Source organism: Suricata suricatta, chromosome 7 (assembly GCF_006229205.1).
Source record: "Suricata suricatta isolate VVHF042 chromosome 7, meerkat_22Aug2017_6uvM2_HiC, whole genome shotgun sequence".
NCBI classification, from domain to species: Eukaryota; Metazoa; Chordata; class Mammalia; order Carnivora; family Herpestidae; genus Suricata; species Suricata suricatta.
In genome coordinates, this window is record NC_043706.1 from 126,428,101 (window position 1) to 126,450,869 (window position 22,769).

The 22,769-nt window shown below is 37.6% G+C and overlaps 1 protein-coding gene across 3 annotated transcripts in view; it reads left to right on the forward strand.

Moving 5' to 3' along the window:
* The window catches only part of GRM1 (glutamate metabotropic receptor 1), a 401,855-nt gene that overhangs the window by 371,205 nt on the left and 7,881 nt on the right, over window positions 1–22,769 (forward strand). The window contains exon 8 of one of the 3 annotated variants that reach the window (XM_029945288.1): window positions 19,765–19,849. The exons of the other annotated variants lie outside the window; for them this stretch is intronic. Within the exon in view, the coding sequence (XP_029801148.1) occupies window positions 19,765–19,825 (61 nt within the window). The 3' untranslated portion in view covers window positions 19,826–19,849. The remainder of the gene's footprint in view (window positions 1–19,764; window positions 19,850–22,769) is intronic. 3 annotated transcript variants of the gene reach the window in all.

The following is a 22,769-nucleotide window of genomic DNA, read 5'->3' on the forward strand; positions in this document are numbered from 1 at the left end:
AGATTATATTACAACTTCAAAGAGGACATAATTCCTTTTTAATATAGGTCAAATATATTTATATTTATATTTACATTTATATAAACATTTACATTATATTTACATTTATATTTATATATTTACATTTATATTTCTTTCAAACTCAAATTAACTTGCATGACTGATACATATTGAAGTTCCCAAACTTAGTATTTTATCCTCATATGTAAAAAGTATATAGTTTCTAAATTGAATTCAGAATATTCTATATGAATATACATAATGGCTCAAGAGAGGTCCACATAACACAATTGTGCAAAGAAACTAAGGCATGGGAAGCTCAGGGCCATTTTTGTAAGAGAAAGAAATGGAACTAAAATCATTGCTTTTTGGAGAAAATTATCTTCATCACTCTAACAGCTATTTATGTCTGTTACCTCAACAATGTATGTATTCATTCATGCACTCAATAAAATGAATCAGGCATGTTCTTAAAAAGTTCATGATTTATTGATATAACATGCCATTATAATAAAATTAGGTAAGGGGAATGATTAGGAAAAGTGATTCAGGAGGATGGGTAAATTTAGAGTCAGAAGTTTTATTTATTTTTTATTTTTTATATTTTTAAAATGTTTTTATTTATCTTTGAGAGAGAGAGAGAGAGAGCATGAGCAGGGGAGGGTCGGAGAGAGAGGAAGACGCAGAATCCAAAGACAGGCTCCAGGCTCTGAGCTAGCTGTCAGCACAGAGCCCAATATGGGGCTCGAACCCATGGATCGTGAAATCCGTGAGATGGTGACCTGAGCCAAAATTGGACGCTTAACCTACTGAGCCACCTAGGTGCCCCAAGAGTCAGATGTTTTACAGAGTGTAGGTCTGTTTCATTTTTGTGGGTTTTTTTTTTTTGCAAGGTCCCACTCTATGTAACAGTCACCTGTTAAATGGAAGAGGTGACTAGAAGACATACTGGACACCTGCAAACTGAACCTGACCATGGATGTTCTCAGATTATTAGAGATCAGATCATCTCAGAACAGAGCCTATAGGCTAATTAATTAGAACCCTTGAGCTGCATGTTATAAAAGCCAACTTAAGCTAGCCTAAGCAAATTTATCTTTCATTTATTTAAAATAAGTAAATTATATAAAATAAAAATTATTCAAAGAACATAGTACAGTGCCTAGCATATAGCAGAATCTCAATAGCTGTTAGCTAGTGACATTGGAATTATGGAAGTAAGGGAGGTCTATTGGAGTTTAACCTAAAACTCTGAATTATGCTATCATGTAAAGAGAGTTCTGAAAACTGGCTGTATGCATCATCATTGTCATCTACTCATGATATCTATGCTGTGCAGCATGGAAGAGCATGTATCTGCTGAAAATGGAGACATGCAAGTGTCACTCAGTGTGAGATGTGTGTGGGGAAAGACATCCTGTTTGACATGACTTGGCAAACTGTCCATGCTTGGCCACAGCTAAAGGAAGATGAGGTCATTTGCATTCCATCTGTTAGTGTCCAATGTAAAGTATTACCTACTCGAAAGGGAAGCAGATCATGTAAGCAACATGTTTGTAAAGCTAGTTCAAGAGCAAAAACATTAACAGCTTGCAGAATGAAGAACAGAAGAAGAAAGTACCAGTGGATTTGTAAGCTTCAGATCATAAGAACAGAGGCTTACACTGCTTAATTAGAACTCTCTGGCTACAAGTTATAGAAGTCAACTGAAGCTAGCCTAAGCAAAAGCGGTGGGCTATTTAACAGAAATAATGTAAGGAATACTTTTGGGTATATCATGGTAGCAAGATTTGAAATGCTGCTGGGTCACATGGGAGATTGGGCTCCTGAGGAGAAAGGTCTCAGGGGCTCACCTCCTGTCTCCATGCCTGCCCCCTTCCTCTTCTCCTTATAGATCTGCTTTTTCCATGTCCATGGGCTCGAATGGTCAGTCCAAGGACAACCATCCCAGTGCTCCTGTGTTGATGTGTTGTTATAGATCCAGCTACTCGAAGAGACTACTTCAATTCTCTCTACCCATGTGGTTTACATAACACAGAAACTGACTGGCAATTTCTGGCTCATGTGTCTACTCAGTTTAAGGGAGTGAGGAAAATGTGTGAAGTCACAAGGTCTAAAACCATCTTTCAAAGGCTCAGCATTCCTGCTCCCCATGGGAAAGGTCAGGGAGGCAGTTTGCAAAAAGGGAGTATGATTGTGAGAAGTGTCTACACCAGAGTAATCCCATCTCCATCCCATTCCAACCCCTATCCTTACTTCCTTGACATCTGAATAAGTCATTTCCAAGTGCCAGGATTTTATATTTTAAGATATCGGCCAAAAGAAAAAACCTATAGCTGACTAGCCAGCCAGACAAAAAAATTCATCACCTATCTATGCGAAATGTGAGTAGTTATTCCAAATTCTAGTAGGTATGCCAGTGGAAGGAAAAGAATATGCCATAGCTCTGACACAGCATTTATTCTAAAGGTAGGAACTATAGAATGAACAAATTTTAAAAATAGACCTGTATTTACTACTTTTATAAAGAATCTTGGATACAGAATGCTTCTCAGTTGCCTGAAGATGAACAAAGAGGAGGGGAAATGGTGTTCTGTTTTGTTAAAGGAAAATAGATGATTAGGGCATTGTCTTCTGAATGAGTTAAAATACATAATAAATTACAGGCCAACAATAAAATAGTATGTATTATTAACACTGATTAATAGAATATAAAAAGAAAATAAGCATATATTTTATACAAGTTAATCCAAATATGATTATAATTTGATTTTGTTTCAAAAGGATAAAGGAAATCTATAATTTAAGACAACTTGACAATACCTTCTATGCAGATTTTCCCCAAGATAAATGAGGAGTCCACTGCTAACAAAATTAGGCCAAGTCCCTAGTGAAGCTGCTAAATACATTGAAACACAACCACTTGAAAGAAATCAATAAGAAATATATTTTTTTCGGGGCGAATGGATGGCTCAGTCAGTTGAGCTCCTGAGGTCATGATCTCCCGGTTCATGGGATCGAGCCCCGTGTCGGGCTCTGTGCTGACAGCTAGCTCAGAGCCTGGAGCCTGCTTCACATTCTGTGTCTCCTTCTCTCTCTGACCCTCCCCTGCTCATGCTGTCTCTGTCTCTCCAAAATAAATAAAAACCATAAAAAAATTAGAAATATTTTTCTAAAAATTAGAAAAATATTAGAAATATTTTCCTTTTTCTGATTTTCTAACTATAAAAACAAAAAGTGTTACTTTGCTCCTAGTAAATTTTCTCAAACACTGTGGGAATTAGTATTATTTTCCACTTTGCACTGCTAATGTTACTTGGCTGAGATGGCTTTCGGATGGGGAGTGAGAAGGTGTTAACAAAGGAAAACAAATAGAAACATACATGATCACAGTAAAATAGAAGGAAATATGACCGGGGGGCAGGAGTGGCAGTGGGGAAGCAGAAGGGATAGATCTGTGTCAGCAGCCAGCCCTGTCACTTTAGCCATTGATTTTGTCAATGCCTTATTGCAAGCCTTTAATACTTCAAGTCATTCTGGTAAACTTTTTATACTTCAGGCCTTGGTTTAAAAGATATGGAGAACTTACTACTTTATAAACTGTAGACAATTTACTGGTAAAGAAATATTGAATGGTCTATGGCCCCACAGAATTTTGAGCAGAGTGGAGGACACCAGCAAGAACTCTGACAATGACAGTGTGGCCAAGTGAAGTCCTAGGACCGAGGAAGGATAGCATGTTCCGGAAGCATAATAGAAGGGGCCTCCAGTGTAGACTGTGGAGTCAGGGGTGGGGATATAAGATAGCTAAGAATAACAGCTGCCGTTAGCTAGACCTAGCAGTGGGTTAAGTTGGGGGCAAGTTACAGGGAAAGTGTTGAAGGCAGAGGAATCCCTATGTGAGAAGATGTAGAGGCAAGAGACATCATATCATATAGTGGTGAGGGGTGGGGAGTTTTCAATAGGGCTGACAGTAATTTCTGACACACAAAAAAATGTTTGTTTAGCTCTGAATGTTTAAGAGTCAAAAGTTACTCCAGGGCTGATCCTAGCGTGAAATCACTGTTGCTCTGGTGTTTAGAATGGTCTCAAGGCCTGACACGTACCTTGTAAGATTGGGAAGACAAACACTGCTGACTCATTAACTCAACAAATTTTCAAGTGTCCAGTATGTGTGGGGCACTTTGACGGTGCAGGGAATGCAGCAGGGAACAGACAGATCCTGCCCCTGCCTTTGTGAAAGTGAAAATCTAACCAGGAAACCAGACATGGAATGAGTAATGACAAGTATACTGAGTGTTGGGGTGTCTGGGTGGCTCGGCCAGTGAAGCCTCCAACTCTTGATTTCAGCTCAAGTCATGATCTCACTGACATAGAGCCCCTTGTTACTATGTGTCGAGCATGTGGAGCCTGCTTAAAATTCTCTCCCTCTCTCTCGCTCTCTGCCCCTCCCCCACTCACACTGTCTCTCAAAAACAAACAAACAAAAACAAACCAAGTGTAGTGAGTGCTTGTAAGAATAAATACAGGTATTACGGGATATTATTCGAAGGCTCTAACTAGTCCCAGTGCATGGGAGCTGGACATGTTCCGGGAAGAAGGATTACTTAAATTAAGACTTCTGAAGGAGAAAGGGGGTTAGCTAGGGATGGAGGTAGGCTAATAGGGTAGAACAGTCAAACAATCAGAATGCAAAGGCTGTGAGTAGGAAAAATAATCATGGCTGAAAGAAAGGAAGCAATGGAATGGTCAGCTACGACCAGATCAGGGTCTAGTTAGAAGCCTTAGGAGCTTGGATCTCGCCCTCTGAACCTTGCAAATCCACTTAGGTCATAAAATAGGACTACTATTTTAGTAGTTTAGAGATGTATGTTTTAGAGCTCCGCCCTCAGCTTGGAGAGTGCATTGGGGAGCAAGATTCAAGGCTCTGGACTCTGGGATGAGGCTGTTGCAGGGTCCAGGTAGAAGATTACAGTGGCCTGACCTAGGGCTTCGACAGTTGGTGGTGAAAAGAGAGATCTCAGAGAAATAACTAAGTCAAAATAAAAGTAAAAGTGACGTTGCTCACAAAATTCCATTTAAGACATATAGAATAAGCAAAAATACCCAGTCACCTCACAGTTGTTGTCTCCAAAGCCTATACATTTGAACTATTACCAGACTAAATGTATTAACCAATCTATAACATGATTAATCTATACAAGTGGGGCTTGATTAGACCCAAAAGCAGAGAAGACCTGAAACAAATGTTACAAATGGCCATAGACCTTTGTGATGTGGAGATGAGGGAAGGTTCTGATGACCATAGACTCTTTGAAAATTTAAGTTCAAAGTGCAAGATGTTCTTTGGAATTAATAGGGTGAAACAAGCTATCTTAGCCTAATGCCATCAAACATTTAATTATTAAATTATGTAATGCCTATTATATCCCTTCTCAGGCTTACTGATCTAGAAATTCATAGCTCATATGTTATTTACTACGTATATATGTATACACATATACATATATACATATATATATATATTTCCTTTATTCCACAAAAAGAATCTTAGTTTCCAAGGAAACAAGAGATGATAGAATTAAAATATCTCAGAGATATATATTTATGTTATTCCATAATAGCCATATGCATGTCTTCAAAAAACTAATACTGTAACAATCGATTAATTTCTCAAAAAGAGGTCCATACAATTGTTTGCATCTGATCCTTCCATCCCTCTTATCTGAAATAGTTTTACTGTATCTGTATTATCTGAATACATGGACATTACACACTATACTTTCTCCCTTTTAACTCCCATTTATTCTTAATTCTACAATTAAGGATGCGTTTACTTACCTCCAGTCCTTATGATGATGTCCTAGCTATTTCGGTAGTTTAAAGCCCATACGCTTCGCCCAGAGTAGATTTTTTCAGGGATTTGCTCATAAGAACAATAGTTACTTAGTTTGGGCTTGTGGAAAACAGTTTATCTACAACCTTTATATCAAATGCTTATTTTGTTGGCTATGAAATTTAGGAAGCACATTTAATTTTCCTAACATATCTTCAATATGTCATTCTAGCTACATTTAAAGCTTTGTTGCCCCAAATTCTGATGATAATCTATTTTCCTTTGTAAAACACTTGCTGTTTTTTTCTTAGACATTCAAAATAAATGTTTTTCCATTTCCTATAAAGTCTAGTTATTTTACTAGAATGTGTCTTGATATTGATTTTCCTGGGTCAATTTTATCAAATACACAATATTCTCTTTCAATGTGTAGTTACAAATCTTTTAAAATTTCAGGAAAATTTTCTTGATTTATACATAGTCTTCAGTATTCATTTCTTTGCTTTGTTTTTTTTTTCTTCAAGCATTTCTAATATATATAATCTTTTTTGGCTAACTTTGATATTTATGTTTTCTCCCTAATCACTTTTATTCTTTCATTTCTTATCCTTTTTATTGAAGCACGGTTACATAATTTCATCAATATCATATATTTTAATGGAAGTTTGATACAAGTAATAGTATAGAGCATTGTCTTCACCCTAGAAATTTTCCTCATTCTTTTCTAATCAGTCCTTCTTCCCATCCGGAGGCAACCACACCACTGTGATTTCTTATTAACCTTTTCTTATTCTTGAATTTCAAAAAAGTGAAATGATACAGTAGATTTCTTTTATGCCTCCATTCTTTCACACAGCATGAAATTTGTCCGTGTTCTTGCATGTATCAACAGTTTATTCCCTTTAATTGATGAGGATTGCTACATTCTGTGAATATACTAAAATCTGTTTAATTTAATGTGCTAATGGGCATTTAGGTTGTCTCCAACTCTTCACTTTTACAAACAAAGCTACAATCAACATACATATGCTAGTTTTTATGAACATATTATTTTCATTTTTTGGAGGTATATGCCTAGAAGTGGAATTGCTGGATGATAAGGCAGGTGTATATTTAATTTATAAGAACTACCAAAGAGATTTCCACAGTGATTTTGCCATTTTATACCCCTACCAAGAATGTAGGAGATTTATTTGGTGTTGATAATCATTTACATTTTAGTTATTCTAATGGGTATGTAGCAGTAGTTAATTATACTTTCAATTTGCATTTTCCTGATGACTAATGATCTTAAAATTCTTTTCATGTATATTTTGGGTCATTTATATGCCCTCTTATATGAAATATCTATCCAAATTTTTGCCTATTTTTTCACTAGGTCATTTGTATGGTATTACTGACTTGTGGGACTCCTTTTTATAATCTGGATATGAGTTTTTGCTAGATATACATTTTACAGTAATTTTACTTAATCTTTGACTCTTCATTCTCTTAGTGATATCATTTAATAAGTGGAAGTTTTTAATTTTGGTGAAGTTCAATTTTTCATTTCTTTTATGGTTAGTGCCTTTTTTGTTCAGGTGAGAAATTTGTGCCTATTCTAGGTCCTCCATTTTCCTCTGGGAGCTTTATAATTTTGACTTTTGCACTTAGTACTATGATACTTTTTTACGTATGGTGTAAGGAATGGATCAAGACTCTCTTTTCCGCTTTTCTAAATAGAGATCCTGCTTTCCCTGCTTAATTTTTGAAAAGACTTTCCTTTCCTCACTGAATGACATTGGTGCTTTTATCAAAATTCAACTGAACACCCATGGACCTTCTATTCTGTTCTATTGATATATTTGTCTATCTTTATGAAAATACCACACTATCTTCTATTCCTGAATCTTCTATTAAGTCTTAAAGTCAAATAGTGTAATTCCTCCGGCTTTATTATTGTTTTGGCAATTCTGGGTTTAGGATATCATTGCCATTACTCAAAATTTCATCATTATGTATGAAATTACTTCTTGGGTCCTCATAGATTACCTTTATCAGGTTGAGGATATTCCTTTGTGCTCTTAGTTTGCTGAGAAATTTATCATAGATGGGCATCAAATTCTGTCAAAATCTTTTCCTGATTCAGTTGGAATATCATGTTCTTTTTCTATTTTACTCTGTTAACATGGGGAAATATATTGAATTATTATTAAATATTAATTTATTCTTGAATTTCCTGTTATAAATTCTCCCTTGTTCTCTTCTGTATTGTCCAGCTGAAATAGAGTCTACTTTGTCTGACATTGGTGTAGCTAACAGATTTTATTTTTGTTCGTGTTTGCATATTATACCTTTTCCATCCTTTGCTTTTCAGCTTTTTTGTGTCCTTATGTTTAAAGAGTGTCTCTCATAAGCTACACATAGTTAGATTTAATTTTGTTTCTTAGTCTGATAATGCTTGCCTTTGAATTAGAATATTTAGTTCATTTACACTTGATCTAATTGCTGACATAATCATGTTTATATCTACTTTTTAACTATTTTCTACTTGTCTCAGTGGAATGATTACTTCCATTTATGTGTTCTCTCCTATTGTTTTTCTCTTAGTTCTTGCCTTCTTTGGATTAATATAACATTTTACTATTCAATTTTATCATGTATATTAATTTATTAATTTAACATTCTTTTATTATTCTTTTTATAGTATTCTAGAGATTATAATACATATTTCCCAACTTTTATAATCTCAAATAAATTAGGAGTTTTATCACTTTCCAAACAAAGCGATGATCTTAAAACACTTTAATTGCATTTACTTTGTGTCAACTTTTTGTGCTTTTTTAATTGTGCATTTTAATTCTGCACATATGTTAAATTTTATTTTATATTACTATTATTATTTTGCACAATCAATACTTACTTATATATTCCTGACATGTAAATCCTCCAATGATGGACTGAGATGACGTGAGTGTGTATTGTAGTTTTACAAAGTTTATTCGGCTTCACCTGGTGCATCCTGTGACTAGGGTACAACTATCCAGGGGTTCTGTGAGTCCCCACTGTTTCCTTGGGTTCAACATTTTTTAAATGCCTTTAACTTCAATTTTGATTCCTCAGGGCTGTGATACTTCCAAAAACTTCATTCTGACTTCCCACAGTTTCTATTTAACATTGTTTCTTATGCTTTGTGCAGTCTGAAATTTGCACATTTTTCATTAGGGAATCTGCTAAGTGTTAGCCTCTGTCTCTCTGTCTCTCTGTCTCTCTCTCTCTCTGTCTCTCTCTCTCTCTCTCGTTTTGTTTTGTTGCTGTGTGTGTGTGTGTGTGTGTGTGTGTGTGTGTGTGTGTTTTGCCTCTCTCCAGAATCTTGGCTCCTCAAGTCATCACTGCCTTGGAAGACTTCAAATCAATTTTTATGTCTACAGCCCTAAGCATTTATAAAAAGTTTTTCTTGCTTGTTTACCTCTTAGTTAAGACCCTCTGCCTGGATTTCCAGTCTGTTTTCCTGAACCAAAAATCATCAAATGTTCCAAGTGCAAAAGAGTGTGAAGACGACCTGCTTATGTCTCTGAAGTTCTCTTCATTCTGATTTATTGGTACCTTGGGTTCTGGTTGCCATGACACTTTTCAATGTCTTTAAATGGTTTTTTAAAAATACTGAATCAGATTTTTCTAATTGTTTTCAGCTGGAGACTTGGTTTAGTCCAAGGTATTACATCTTAGCTGGAAGCAGATGTCCTCTATCCCTATTTTAGTATCTCCTTTTCTCCTTTTTCAGTTAGCTCTGATATCACTATAATTTCTTTTAGGGCCATAGTGTCTGTACACCTAATACTATGAAAGAAACTACATGATAACCGACTATTTGGTTCTTTCTCAGGTTTGATGGGTGATAATAGGAAGATATTAATGCCTCTGCTTAAAAAGAAATGATAGGATAAAATAAACTTTAGTAGAAACATATATCTAATATTGATGTTAGTGTCATAGCCAAGAATATGGGGAGTTTTACAGAATTCTAGGTTTATTTTTTTGCTATTGTTCCAACTTCAATTTTAAGCTTTTTTACCAAAGTAATGATTTCTTTTTTCTTTTTTTCATATTTTATATTTTGTCAAGGAATCGGAAACGAGTTGATTGACATTTCTGACTTTCTTAGCAAATCACATATAACAAGGATTCATCATTTTTAATTGATCAAAGTTAAAATTAAATTTGAAATTATGCTTACTAACGTATCATAAGTTATGATGAGTTATCAGCTATTTTTTGTTTTCCAAACATCTGCATTAATTTGTCATGATCACTGTTTGCATGCCATACATAATATGTTAGGCAAACATGGTTTTTGTATAATTTAATTAGATATTTGACAAATGCTGAAGAAACAAGAAGCCTAAGACATGATTCATACTCAAATCAGAGACAAGCACATATGTAAATGTACGGAACATACAAACATGTTCTGGATGCTATAATTTAAGTCAATTTTGGTAACTGTGACCCCCATCTGTATTTATAGAGATACACAAAATTAATGGCTTATATCACGATGGAATAGAATTAGCTTCATAAGAAGAGTCTTTAGTTGAATGACTATTAGTTATGACAGAAATTTGAGACAATCTAGTAGAAGTTTTTAAAATTTTTAATTGATGTCCCCTTTTTTATTAAGGTATAATTGAAATATAACTTTAGATTCGTTTCAGTGTATAATTTAATCACTCAATATTTGTATAGATTGTGAAATGATTACCACAATAAGTCTAGTTAACATCTATCACTACACAAAGTCACAAAGTTTTTTATTTTCTTTTGCTATAGCATAAGAACTCTTAAGATTTATTCTCTTGTCAACGTTCAAATATGTATTACCATATCATACTGGTTTATGTGAAAAATATTAGCATGAATGTCCAAATTCTATAATTTCTATTTGTTATTTTTTTTCTTACTAGATCATATGTTAATATATGTTCTTAGAATTTTTGATTTTTTTCAGCAAAAGAAAATACATTCACAGATTCTATGCAATGCTTTGGTTTATTGGGGTAAAGCCTAGAAGAGAAGGAATTTTGCTTTTGAACTATATGTTATGATAAATTTCTTTTTGGAATAATAGGTACTATTTATTTTAATATTTTTTAAAAAGTGATAAATATTTATTGTAGGGAATTTGTAAAATATAGGAAAACACAGGCTAGCAAATAAAAATTATCTAAATTCCACCAATATATGGAGAAAAACCACTATTATTTTTTTGTTGGTATTCTCATTTTTATATACACACATGCAAATACATACACACATTATTTTTACTAATTATTTGTAAACTTAATTTTCACTGGAGAAGTAAGTATGCTCGGAAGTATTTATGACTTATTTTTATTAGAAATATTTCTCCATTCTGTTGTGATTTTTTCCAATCATTCATTCATTTACTACAAGTAGGTGACCACATGTCTTCTTATGCCCCCAAAAGTCCAAGTTTACTCATTTTGTTGTGACATGGCTTTCAAAGCACTCCCTTCATTCTTAAAAGCAATTATTCACTCTTTGCATGAGAGATTTTATGATTTCTTTTTACATCCAAAAGTTGGGGCAGGATAAATCGAGGATAACTGGCACACAGTGGTAAATGTGGCATGGACCCTGGCCTTCAGAAACTATGGCCTACCAAATGCAGTCAATAAGAATTAATATCCGTTACTTATATAACAAAAGTGAAAAGGATCACAGGAGAAATGCAAAGACATAATGTGTATTGCAATGTGATCAAGAACTTGATACACATCTTAGAATGCTGAAGGAACTACATGCAAAATTTTGCAAAGAGTAAGAGGTTCAGGGAACATATAGGAAAGACAGAAACTTCTTAGAGTATCAGGGAGTTACTGAAGTGATAAGGAAACCAAGACTAGAATATCAGAGAGAGAAGGACGGAGAAGTGGACCAATGATCTGCAGCTGCTTTTCCCAGGGAGATCTGCCAACTCCAGGCCCTGGCTGGGGACTTTGTAGCCAGGCATGGCCCAGGCTGAGTATCCAGGTGTGACTCCAGCAGAGCCAATGGAGGGGGAAGTGAAAGCACAAGATATGCTGTGGCCACGAGGTGGAAGCGATAAAATCAAGGCAGAGAGGCTTCGACACCTGTCAAGCTTCTCTCTCAAATCATTTGCAAATGTCTGCAGTTGAGTGGGTCAGAAAGGTTAAAAGATAAGCTACACACTTCTGAGATACAGTTATTCTGGAGGCTTCCAATGCTGAGAAGATAGAACTGCCTGTGGGAAGAATCAGAAAACACCTTTAGCAACCATGTGAGGCCAGACTGACAAAATTGGAGACTCAGGTTCCACATCAAGACATTTACCTAATTCATTTTTTTAATAATTTAGAAACAAATCCATCTTTTTTTAATGTTTTATTTATTTTTGATACAGAGAGAGACAGAGCATGAGAGGGGGAGGGGCAGAGAAAGAAGGAGACACAGAACCGGAAGCAGGTTCCAGGCTCTGAGCTAGCTGTCAGCACAGAGCCTGACGTGGGCTCGAACCCAGGAACGTGAGATCTGACCTGAGCTGAAGTCGGAGGCTTAACCGACTGAGCCACCCAGATGCCCCATATTTGCCTAATTCTGAGGATGTGTGGGTCAGAAAGCCAAAAATCTAAACCTAAAATCTTTGAAAAGCTGGCCAGAATCTCACACAGCCTCTTAATGCTGAGGTGATAAAGACCCACCAGATGAGATGTATTAGTGCACAACCAGATGTTCTGCTAAAATCCTGAAAAGGGGCACCTAGGTAGCTCAGATGGCTAAGTGTCCAATTGGCTAAAGTTATGATCTCACCATTTGTGAATTTGAGCCCTGCATCTGGCTCTGTACTGACAGCACAGAACCTGCTTAGGATTCTCTGTTTCCTTCTCTCTCCCTACCCTCCCTTACTCTCTCTCTCCAAAATAAATTAAACTTAAAAAAAAAGTCCTGAAGGGGTTCCTTACCATAGACCAATTCTTAGCCCAATTATAAAATTACTTTGACTCAGCTCAAAGCTGAGCTGGATGAGATTAAGATGATATGTCCCCCTCTACTTAACAGAGTAAGTGTTAAAGCAACTGTAGCACAGATAATGCCATCTACAATTTACAGCCTCCACAGAATCTTAGTGTGTGTGTGTGTGTGTGTGTGTGTGTGTGTGTGTGTGTCTTATATGTTTGGACATAGAAGAATTAGGACAATATAACCAAAAAAATCAATGGAAACAGTTAGACAATAGAAACCGACTCACAGGTGATATACTGATCACTGTTGGAGGGTGCTAGAAAACCAAGTCATTATTCTGAACATTGGTAAAGAAAAGAAAAGATCACTATTTGGCTTGTGTTATCTATTTGAAATCTACATCAGAGGAACTAAATAACTGATGAGAAGTTCTACTTTAGAAAAGAAATCTAGATGACAAATACAGAAGAAATGATAGAATTATATTACCATTTTGCAATTTTATAATAAAATAATTGATCTTCATAATGATCATCAATGACTATTAAAACCATTGGAGGAAGGGCTGTTGGGAAGTTTTGTAACGTATGCTTTAGGGTGACCCCACCTAAATGCACTGATCAATCTTAATATGTCTAATAGACTACCCAATTTATGTGACTTCTGGTCTGGTATAATAGAAAATAAACACTACCTCCTATAATTATACCCCCTGTGTAAGCAATCATGAACCTGATCAAACCCTCAGATCTGTCAATTCACAGGCAATATAGGTCACAGAAAAACATACCACACTTTAGAGACTCAACAAGTAAAATCCATAATCTGGGAAACAATCAGTCTTTCTTCAACAAATAAATAGCCAGCAAAAAGGAGAAGGGAACATCTATAGATTAAAAAAGTCTAAAGAGACTCATCAACAAAATACAATTTGCAGATCTTGTTTGGACGCTGATTTAAAAATAAAAAATAAAAAAATATGAGACAATCAGAAATCTAAATACTATTTAATATTAAGCATTTAATATAAAATATTAAATAACTATTAATGTGCTTTAGGTGTGAAAATATTATTATTTTTCTTTTATTATAAAAATGTGCACCTACACTATAGACCTTTATACTGAATTGCTTATGGATAAAAGACATAATGATTTTGCTTTACTTTATTTATGTATTTATTTTTAATGTTTATTTATTTATTTTGAGAGAGAGCACAGGCAGAACAGGGGCAGAGAGAAAGAGAGAGAGAATCTCAGGCAGGTTCCACACTGTCAGCACAGAGACCAATGTGGGGCACGAACCCATGAATGGTGTGAGATCATGACCTGAGCTGAAATCAAGAGCTGGATGCTTAACAACTGAGCCACCCAGGTGTTTCCATTTAGCTTTACTTTAAAATTAATAACTGGCTTGTATAGATGAAAGGAGATTCACATATATATTGATTTTTATTGGAGCTGGATAATAGGGAAATTGGGGTTCATTTTAGCATTTTCTCTATGTTTCTATGTTTTTGAAATTTTTCATAGTAAGTGAATTTTGAGGATGTCTGAAAAACAAACAGAATTGGAAAGAATAATACAAACTCTTACATGTTAGTGTAAATGGTGCAAGCACCTTGCAGAGGAATTTGGTTGTATATTGTAATTTGTTGAATGTGCACTCAAACAATCCACCAATTTAGAACAACTTTCCCATTTATGTGTCCAAGGAGACATAATCAAGAATGTTTACTGCGGCATTGCTTAAAATAGCAAAATGTAGGAAAGAACCAAAGTGGCCATCAGTAGAAGAATTTATTATATTTTTGGTAATGTGGTATGTATTCAATTTAGTTTAAGTGAATAAACTAGAGCTTTATCTATTAATGTGATATCCAATGGGCAAAGTAGGCAAATTGCTGAATGGAAATAGAGAATGAAGCTTTGTGTATAAAATCTAATAACATGCTAAACACTACCATGTGTTATGTATTAACACATATGAATACATATGTTGTAAAAGTATTAAAATATGTCAAGTGATGATCCATACCAAATTTTCCCCCCAAAAGAATAGGATTAATATTAAGAATCATATACAGATGGCTTCACACATTTTCTTGATGTTTTCAAAAGAAAAGAAACTATAATAAGGCAAAAGTGTTCATATTTGATGAATCTATAATGACAATTAAATTGAATTTTATTAGATCATTCTCTATAGCTCTTACTAGCTTAGAATATTTATAATTAAGAATGTTTAAAGAGAGCAGTATTTTACCCCTCTACGGAAAGACTGCATTGTGTGTGTATATAAAGAATATTAATGTACTATGTTAGATATGCATGCACTAAAATGAAGAGTAGAAGAAATTACCATTTACAGATGACCTGCATAGACAGGGGAGCTCCACTCTCCACTCTGATGAGTGAATGTTGAGAAATAAATATTTAAATTCAGATAATAGAAAAATGCATTTGGCTTTAGAAAGCAATCAGAGGCACAAATTGTCCTATATTTATCTATAACAACAACCACAACCATACTCTGCTAAAATGGTCTTGAGTGGTTGCTGCCAATCTGTATGATTACTCTGGACAGCTGCCACATTATTATTTCCATGGTGAACTGACCATCTGGAATCGTATAGACCATTTTGTCTCTGCTAAAAGTAGACCTACCTCCAAACCTATCATAGACACGCAACTTCAGACACAGATAGCTAACCTGCTCTGTTGCTAGATTTCACCTGCTCCTGCCACATCCATTCAGTGTCACTAATGTCTCCCCCCAACTACATCCCCCACAGTTTGGAGAGTAACTGTTTATTAGTTCTTGAAATTATTGAATAAGGAAAGTGACTAATAGCCATAAGTAAAATGAAGTAAAGTTTGAGATACTATGGATTAGTCTACTCTAAACATACTCAGAATTAAAATATCTGGGTCTTTTGTCCATGTTTTTGTTCCTCCATCTTTCAGAGGAAGGGGTTTACCAGTGATGTATTACACTGGTATAGCATTTTGCCATTTGGAGGCATTTTCACATTTATTTTTCCAAAATCCTTCCTTATGAGTGTAAAAGCCGAGTCTGATGAGGCAAATACACAGTTGGAGAGTGCCTGGCTTCCCGAGTCCTTCTCCAGCCATCCTACTGGGGAGCTGCAATGAGTGAAACTTGTTTGTAACAACTTCTCAAGTTCATGTGAAGAATAATTCCTAGCATACAAACCGATGTACGAGTGACCTACTATAAAGAAAATGATACATTAAAACAAAGCCATATAGGACTAAATACACTTAAAGAAAGATACCCTCTTCTACAAAGGAAGATTTGGACAATGGGAATAAATGAAAGGAAGTATAACAAGCAGTGGATATATACCCAGGAGGAAGGAAGGAAAGAAGGAAGGATGGAAGGAAGGAAGGATGGAAGGAAGGAAGGAAGGAAGGAAAAGGAAGGGAGGGAGGAAAGGAAGCAGGAAGGGATGGAGAGAGGGAGGGAGGAAGGAAGGGAGGAAAAGGAAAGGAGGAAGAGAAAAAAGAGAAAAGAAAAGAAAGAAAAGACAAGACTGCACTTTCAGAAGAAATTGAAGATGAATCTTTCTTACTAAATTTCTGGGGTTTCTTTAAATCCACAGTTTCTGCCAAAAGATTCAAGCACAGATTTGGGGCTTATATTTGACAAGTCTCCATATGCTGCGTTTTCCCTCCAAGCTTTTACTCTGGCTTGCCAAATCTGTGATTGGTTGAATATGTGGTTTTACAGTTGCTAAAAATACCCTGAAGTCAAGCTCCTTTCAGTTTTTACGCAGTTGATAAAATGGACACTGGCAATGGATTTTTCGAGGCTTTGGCTTGTAACCTTTGATCAACCACCCTTTCATAAAAAGTAAGCTCTGTAGGCAGAGGTCATTTACATTTCGCTTCAACCACGAAATGAGTCAGAGACTGAAAAATGGCACCAGGAAGGAAACGCTGTAATTTTTCAACTGTTTCAATCAATAGTTAATTAAGGCGGCTTTGGGATGGCTGGGAGTGACCGCGTGGAGTTTGGCTGCCAATACTGCTGCAACCTGTGAAGGAACCACAGAGCTGTCCACTGACTGCAGCAGTGATTCCAAGTCAGTAACAGAGGCCGGTGAGCTCCCACCCCATCCCCAGGAGACAGAAGGGCCATCTGTCTGGGCATGCACCTCTGCTAATGTCTGCACATCATGTCTCTGAGCTGTCAAGGCCTTTCCCTGTGGTTTTTATCATCATGCATACACCCAGCAGACAAGACCAGCTACATCATTTGCACAGCCCAGTGCAGAAAGAAAGCATGAGGCCACTTGTTGAAAACACAGAAGGCAATGCTAGAGACTACAATATTAAGCTTTTTCTTTTCTCCTCTGGTCTCTTTTTCAACCTGTCCTTGTGTTTTTCATTTGCCATTTAGTGCTGTGCCCCTGCACAGGGGTTGGGAGGCAAGTGCAGACTCTGCCAGGCCCCACGGCCTCTCACTGCACTGTGACTCCGTGCAGGGGCAACCCTCAGGCTGCCAGGTTCCCCTCCCACTAGTCACTAGGAAGACACCACAGGAAATTGAACCAAGCCTCTCCCCTTCTTCCCTCCCTCTTCCCCTAGCCCCTGGTAGATTGATGATCTCAAAGGGTATTAGAAAAACAGCATGTGGACTAAAAGTTTGGAGGATGGGTGAGAGGCTCACCCCTACGGTGTACCTGTTAATTGCACAGTGGCCCTGCTGGTCCAGGAGGGGATGGCCAATAGCTGCCTGGAGATGCGCCTGATCCTGACTCGACCTTCTTGCACTCATGCCCAGAGGCCCCTGCCAGCAAATGAGAGTGGCAGCGATCTGGGTAGGGCCAGATAGTGGAAAGCTTGGAGGGTCCCAAGAGCAGCAGGGAAGTCAGAGAGGCAGAACCACGGGGACCCTGAGGCTCTCAGCCCCTGGCGCATGCTCCATCTCTCCAGCACACAACACTCCCCAAACACTAAGTGATAAAAAGATTATAGATCTCAAAATGATGACCATAGACAACGAAATCCCAAGTGCAGGGCCCTTCTGCTGAGGGATCCACTGTGCCTCCGTATTAGACACAGGGCCCTGAAGCCAGCCCACTGGACCAGGCTACATGTAGATATTACCTACAGGTAGCATTAACTAGGATTCAAGGGATGCAGGCAGCTTAGCAAGGGAATGCTTTGAATGTATTTTCTGCCTTCATGAGAAATGAAGTTGTTTTATTATTTTGTACGTTAAATAATCTTTCTTACAGATCATTTCATTTATATATCTAAACATCATACTTTCCTCCCTGGTCATCTAGCTTCTGATGTTTTCATGGTTTTTTTTGTAATTTCAGGTGGGCATATTGAATGTCAAGGACATATTACTTTGGCAAGTTTAATAGCTAATATTATATCTTTATTTTTTAAAAAATAAATGGATTATGGCAGTAGTAGAAAAGTTACATGAAGGTGTTTCAGGTTTTTATCTTTGGGCAAGGATTTCAAGTTGTTCTGGGTAGATCATGTACTTTTTTATTAAATGGTCCAACCTTGGAGAAAATACACATATTGATTAATTTTAATTTTTCTCTTTTACCTTTAACTGTGCTCTGGAAAACTTTGTTTCCCACCTTCTATATTCAGATCAGACTCCTTGATTTCAGGTATTAAAAATCTAGTCCAAATTCTTTTTTCAAATTCTAAATTCATATCTCACCTTCTTAGCATGCATCAGGCCTGTCTGAAAGATGTCGAAGAAGGAGGGACGTGGTCTGTTCCCACAATACCTCTGGCTCCTTCATCTTCTGTTTCCCCTCCTTCGACTGCTTTCATGGGACAAAAAGAGATAGGGGATGTAGCCAAAGTCTTTGACTTGCCTGCAGCTGTCGTGGTGCTCTTCTGATTAACACCAGATGATTGTCACCAGGAGTTGGAGTAGGTGGTCCAATGCTGATACATAGGGAATCATTGTCAGTTTTTAGATACCCCTGTAAGGGCCTTCATCCTTGAGAGTTCCTTAATATCAACATTCCCCCAATTCAACCAACCACATCGATACCACCCACGGCACCTGCTGATGGCTCACCTTTACCATCTTAATCCTGACATTATTTTCTCTGATTGGCAGCTGTCTTATGTGGAGTAATAACAAGATGACTGTATCCCACTGAGTGCTACTTAACTCATGGGAAAACCCACTGCTCTTCACTCTAATAAAAGATGGAAAGGCCAACTGCCCATGGCTGCTCCATTAACTTTGTCATGACCAGTCAATGATCCTCTCCCCTTCTCGGGTCACCTATGTGCTGTATAAGGAGGGTTGTAACCAAGGAATGAGAGGACACTCTCCCCACGTGGCAGATTCCTCCAATCTCTTGCTCCCTCTTTCCACCATTAGACATATTCTGTCCTGTGACCAAGAGATAAATGCAACTTTATAGGAAGTGACATTAATGCTTTTGTGAAAACATAATATGAAACGAAATTAGCAATGCAACTAAAATTCACAATGTAAGTCATTAATCCATGAACATCCTTTAAGAGGGATGCTTGGCAGGAAGATTCTGCCCATATCAGTGTGCGTGGAGGTGGAGCCCGCTGCCACCAGGAAGAAAGGGGGATGTTAAAAATGGAGGACGAGAGCTGATTTTGGACAGACATATACACAGCAGAAACAGCATCTGCCACTTGGAAAAAGATGGTCTCATACGATAAAAGACAGAATGCACTCCATTGATGTGGCTTTTGGAAATGAGTGTGGCAGTGAGAAACAGCCAGGCAGTGCAAGGAAGACACAGAACATGGGGGTGGGAATAACGTGGAGAAAGACTCAGGAGCCAGGCTAATAGACCCAGGCCCAGGCACCGCCTGAGTGGTGCAAGCACTATATCTGTACCCGTGTATAACCACTCACTCACTGGGTGTCTTTTTCTTTTCAATCTTCAGGAAGAGGCAGCCAGAATTCTCGCCCACCAGCCAATGTCCGTCGGCACATGTGCAGCTTTGAAAACCCCCACACTGCAGTGAATGTGTAAGAGAAGCTGCATGGAAAATATAGTGGTTTGCCCCTTGCTTTCTCTCTCCTGGGTTTTTCCACTTTCTAACATGGAAACAGATGTGGTGCATGCCATCAAGAATGAGGACTCATTGACGTGCCATGGTTTGCACGACTGCCTTAATTTGATTGTCCATCGTTCTTAAAAGGACACTGTCAAGTTGTTGGGTTTTTTTTTTTTTTTTTTGCTTTCTTAAGTTTCAAAGCAAGATGCAACACTTTTTCCAACAGTGGAGATTCACTTTTGTTTGTGACTCCCACTCACAAGCTTGAAAGTGAATTTCCCCCCTTCTTAAATTTGTCAGCTTTTCCTTGGCAAACAGAGCTCTTTCTTTGCTTTTTTTTTTTTTTTTGCCTTTTTGCTGTTGCACAAATGTTTGAAATGATCCTGTCTGCATTAAAGTAAAAGCTGTAACTTGAATTTCTATGGAGAGTTCCATAATATCAGTTTGAGGGGATGGGCACGAACATGGGCCTCTGCTGTGAGCCCTCCACACCCTGGGGAGCACAAAACAAAGGTTTTGTGAATCCCATGAAAAGAGGGCTTTATAAAAAGGAAAAATAGTTATTTCCCCAGGATCCTGAGTGTTTTTATCAGATTTTCCCCATCTGATAAAAATGGTGCATGTTTGGTCCAATTTTTGACCTTTAGATCTTGACAGTGTCCCTTTAAGTTAACAAAAGAACATAGACCATGTTCAATTCATTGTGCACAGAGTCTGTGGTCATTTTCAGCTGTTCCTTTACAGCCCTTCAAACTCCTGGGAGAGTCAAAGGTACACATTCCTGCAGCAGGAGGGAGCCCACTGATGAGGTGTCTGTGGCCTGAATAGCTCTTCAGATGTGAAGAGCCCAATTGGTTCAAATGTTTGCTACTGAACCTGGCTGTGGAGGCCAGTGTATGAGGCCATGGAGTCTCTTATCTTCACTCAGTGGAGTGCATTGGGAAGTCTGTGTTCTGATATTCCCTTCAAAGCCCAAATAGAAAGAGAGTGGTCTCAGTCAAATCATACTGACTCTTAGACAAATATGGTGGCCCCACTAGATGTTTCTTGCAGGTGGTGGTCCAGGGGGCTCCACACATCTAGATAGAGCCACTCTAGTCTGCTTGGATGCAACCTCTGTGCTTTTCCCAAGTCAAAAGGCATTGAGCATTTCTTGCAGCATGAGTTGAGTCTGACCAAGGGCACAGCAAGGAGATCATGATTATGACAGCGGCTGGCTGCCTGTCAAAAGGGATTGATGGGGATAGTAGATGTGCTTGTCCTGCCGTGACAGCAGGGCCAGAAAGAGAGGAGAGTCACCTAACATTTCATGACTTCAAGGTGAGTGCCTAAAAGAAAAAACAGACGCTGAAAGTGGGTACATTCTCGGTAGGTGACACAAAAAGAAAACAAAAATGCAACAATCTGCGAAGCTAATAGGTTCGTTGTTAAGAGCTCTCAGAATGGGGTCTGTTTAAGCTTTCTTTCTGGTGACTGTGAAAGATCCAGAAAAGACTGAAAAGAGGCTGTCTATTTTTAGCCCTTGTTGTTTCTCAACAAACAATAGCAAAAGAAGATATTCTCTCTGTGACCTTCAGTTCCTATGGCTTTGTGAACATTCAAGGTAAAGAGGCTAGTGATGGAGATAAAGCTTCCTACTGGACCATATCTATCCTGCCTCACAGGGCAATTTAGCTACCCTATGGTTCCAGAACAAACCATGAGGACTCCAGGTTTAGAGATGAAGAACATGAAATGACCTGTTGAAATTACAAGTCTGGTAGCACAGAACACAGAAGATACAATAATGCTTGACTTGAAGTTCCTTCAAAGGGAACATAACCTAGGCTCATCTCTACTTCCTAGAGGAATATCATTGCAGCTGATATAGCTCTGCTAAGACAATACTCTGGTACCAATGATGTCGTCAATAAGCTTGGCATGGGTTTTTTTTCCTCAGCCAGTAACCATGATTAGGTTGAATGAGTGGCCATTTAAAACGTACTCAGACAAACTTCAGGAACCATCAGAATTCTACTCATTGCTTCAAAACAGATTTGTCAGTTTTCTCAAAACAGCACACCTTATGCCCAAAGATCATGGAGCCTTCCATACTTCATTGACGTTAGTGAGATCATTTTATTTGTGGATGTCTTTTTCTTACTTGATTCACTGAAGAAAACACAAGCCTGTTAGGGCCAACTGATTTCCTTTGTGTTGTCTTTTATCCTGTATCATATAGCTTTAACATATAGATTGTGATTAACTAAAGACTTTTTAAAAAGGGCTGTATATTTAGACTATGTGATATTGTAAATTTCAGCAAGCCAAGTGGTTCTCTGACTAGCTAATGATGTTAGAATCCAAGGAGAGGAATACATTCACAATGCTATTTAAGACTGGTATCAGCAGAAACTACCAAGTTCCCGTGTAGTCAAAAAGCATTTGTCTCCAATAATACATTCAGAGATTTTCTACCTTACTAGTAGTGAATCAGAAAGGTGAGAAATTTTAATTATGTTCCTATGGGCTTCCAGAGACTCTATACTGAATATTCAGATTTTTTTGGAAAGCTTTCAAAAGTGTAACTGGCATCAGTGGAAGTCCTCTGTACTGAAGACGAACTTGGCGTTGCCTAAGAAAATAAGTCTGACTCATACGGTTTCAAATAGGTCCTATGCCTGCGATTCTGCAGGAATCACTCCTCAGACTTCATTCTAGTCCCAGCTCCCTGAAGCAGGGAGAGGTGAGGTATTCATCCAGCATGTCTGTGGCATTCCTTGCCAAGTATCTCAGCTGGGGCAGCACCAGCCATTTTGAAAGGCCCGCTGTGTGTCCCAACTGTAGCTACACGACCTCGGCAGATGTGCCCATAAATGTGGAGCTTTGGTTTATTTTGTTAGCTTGGTAAG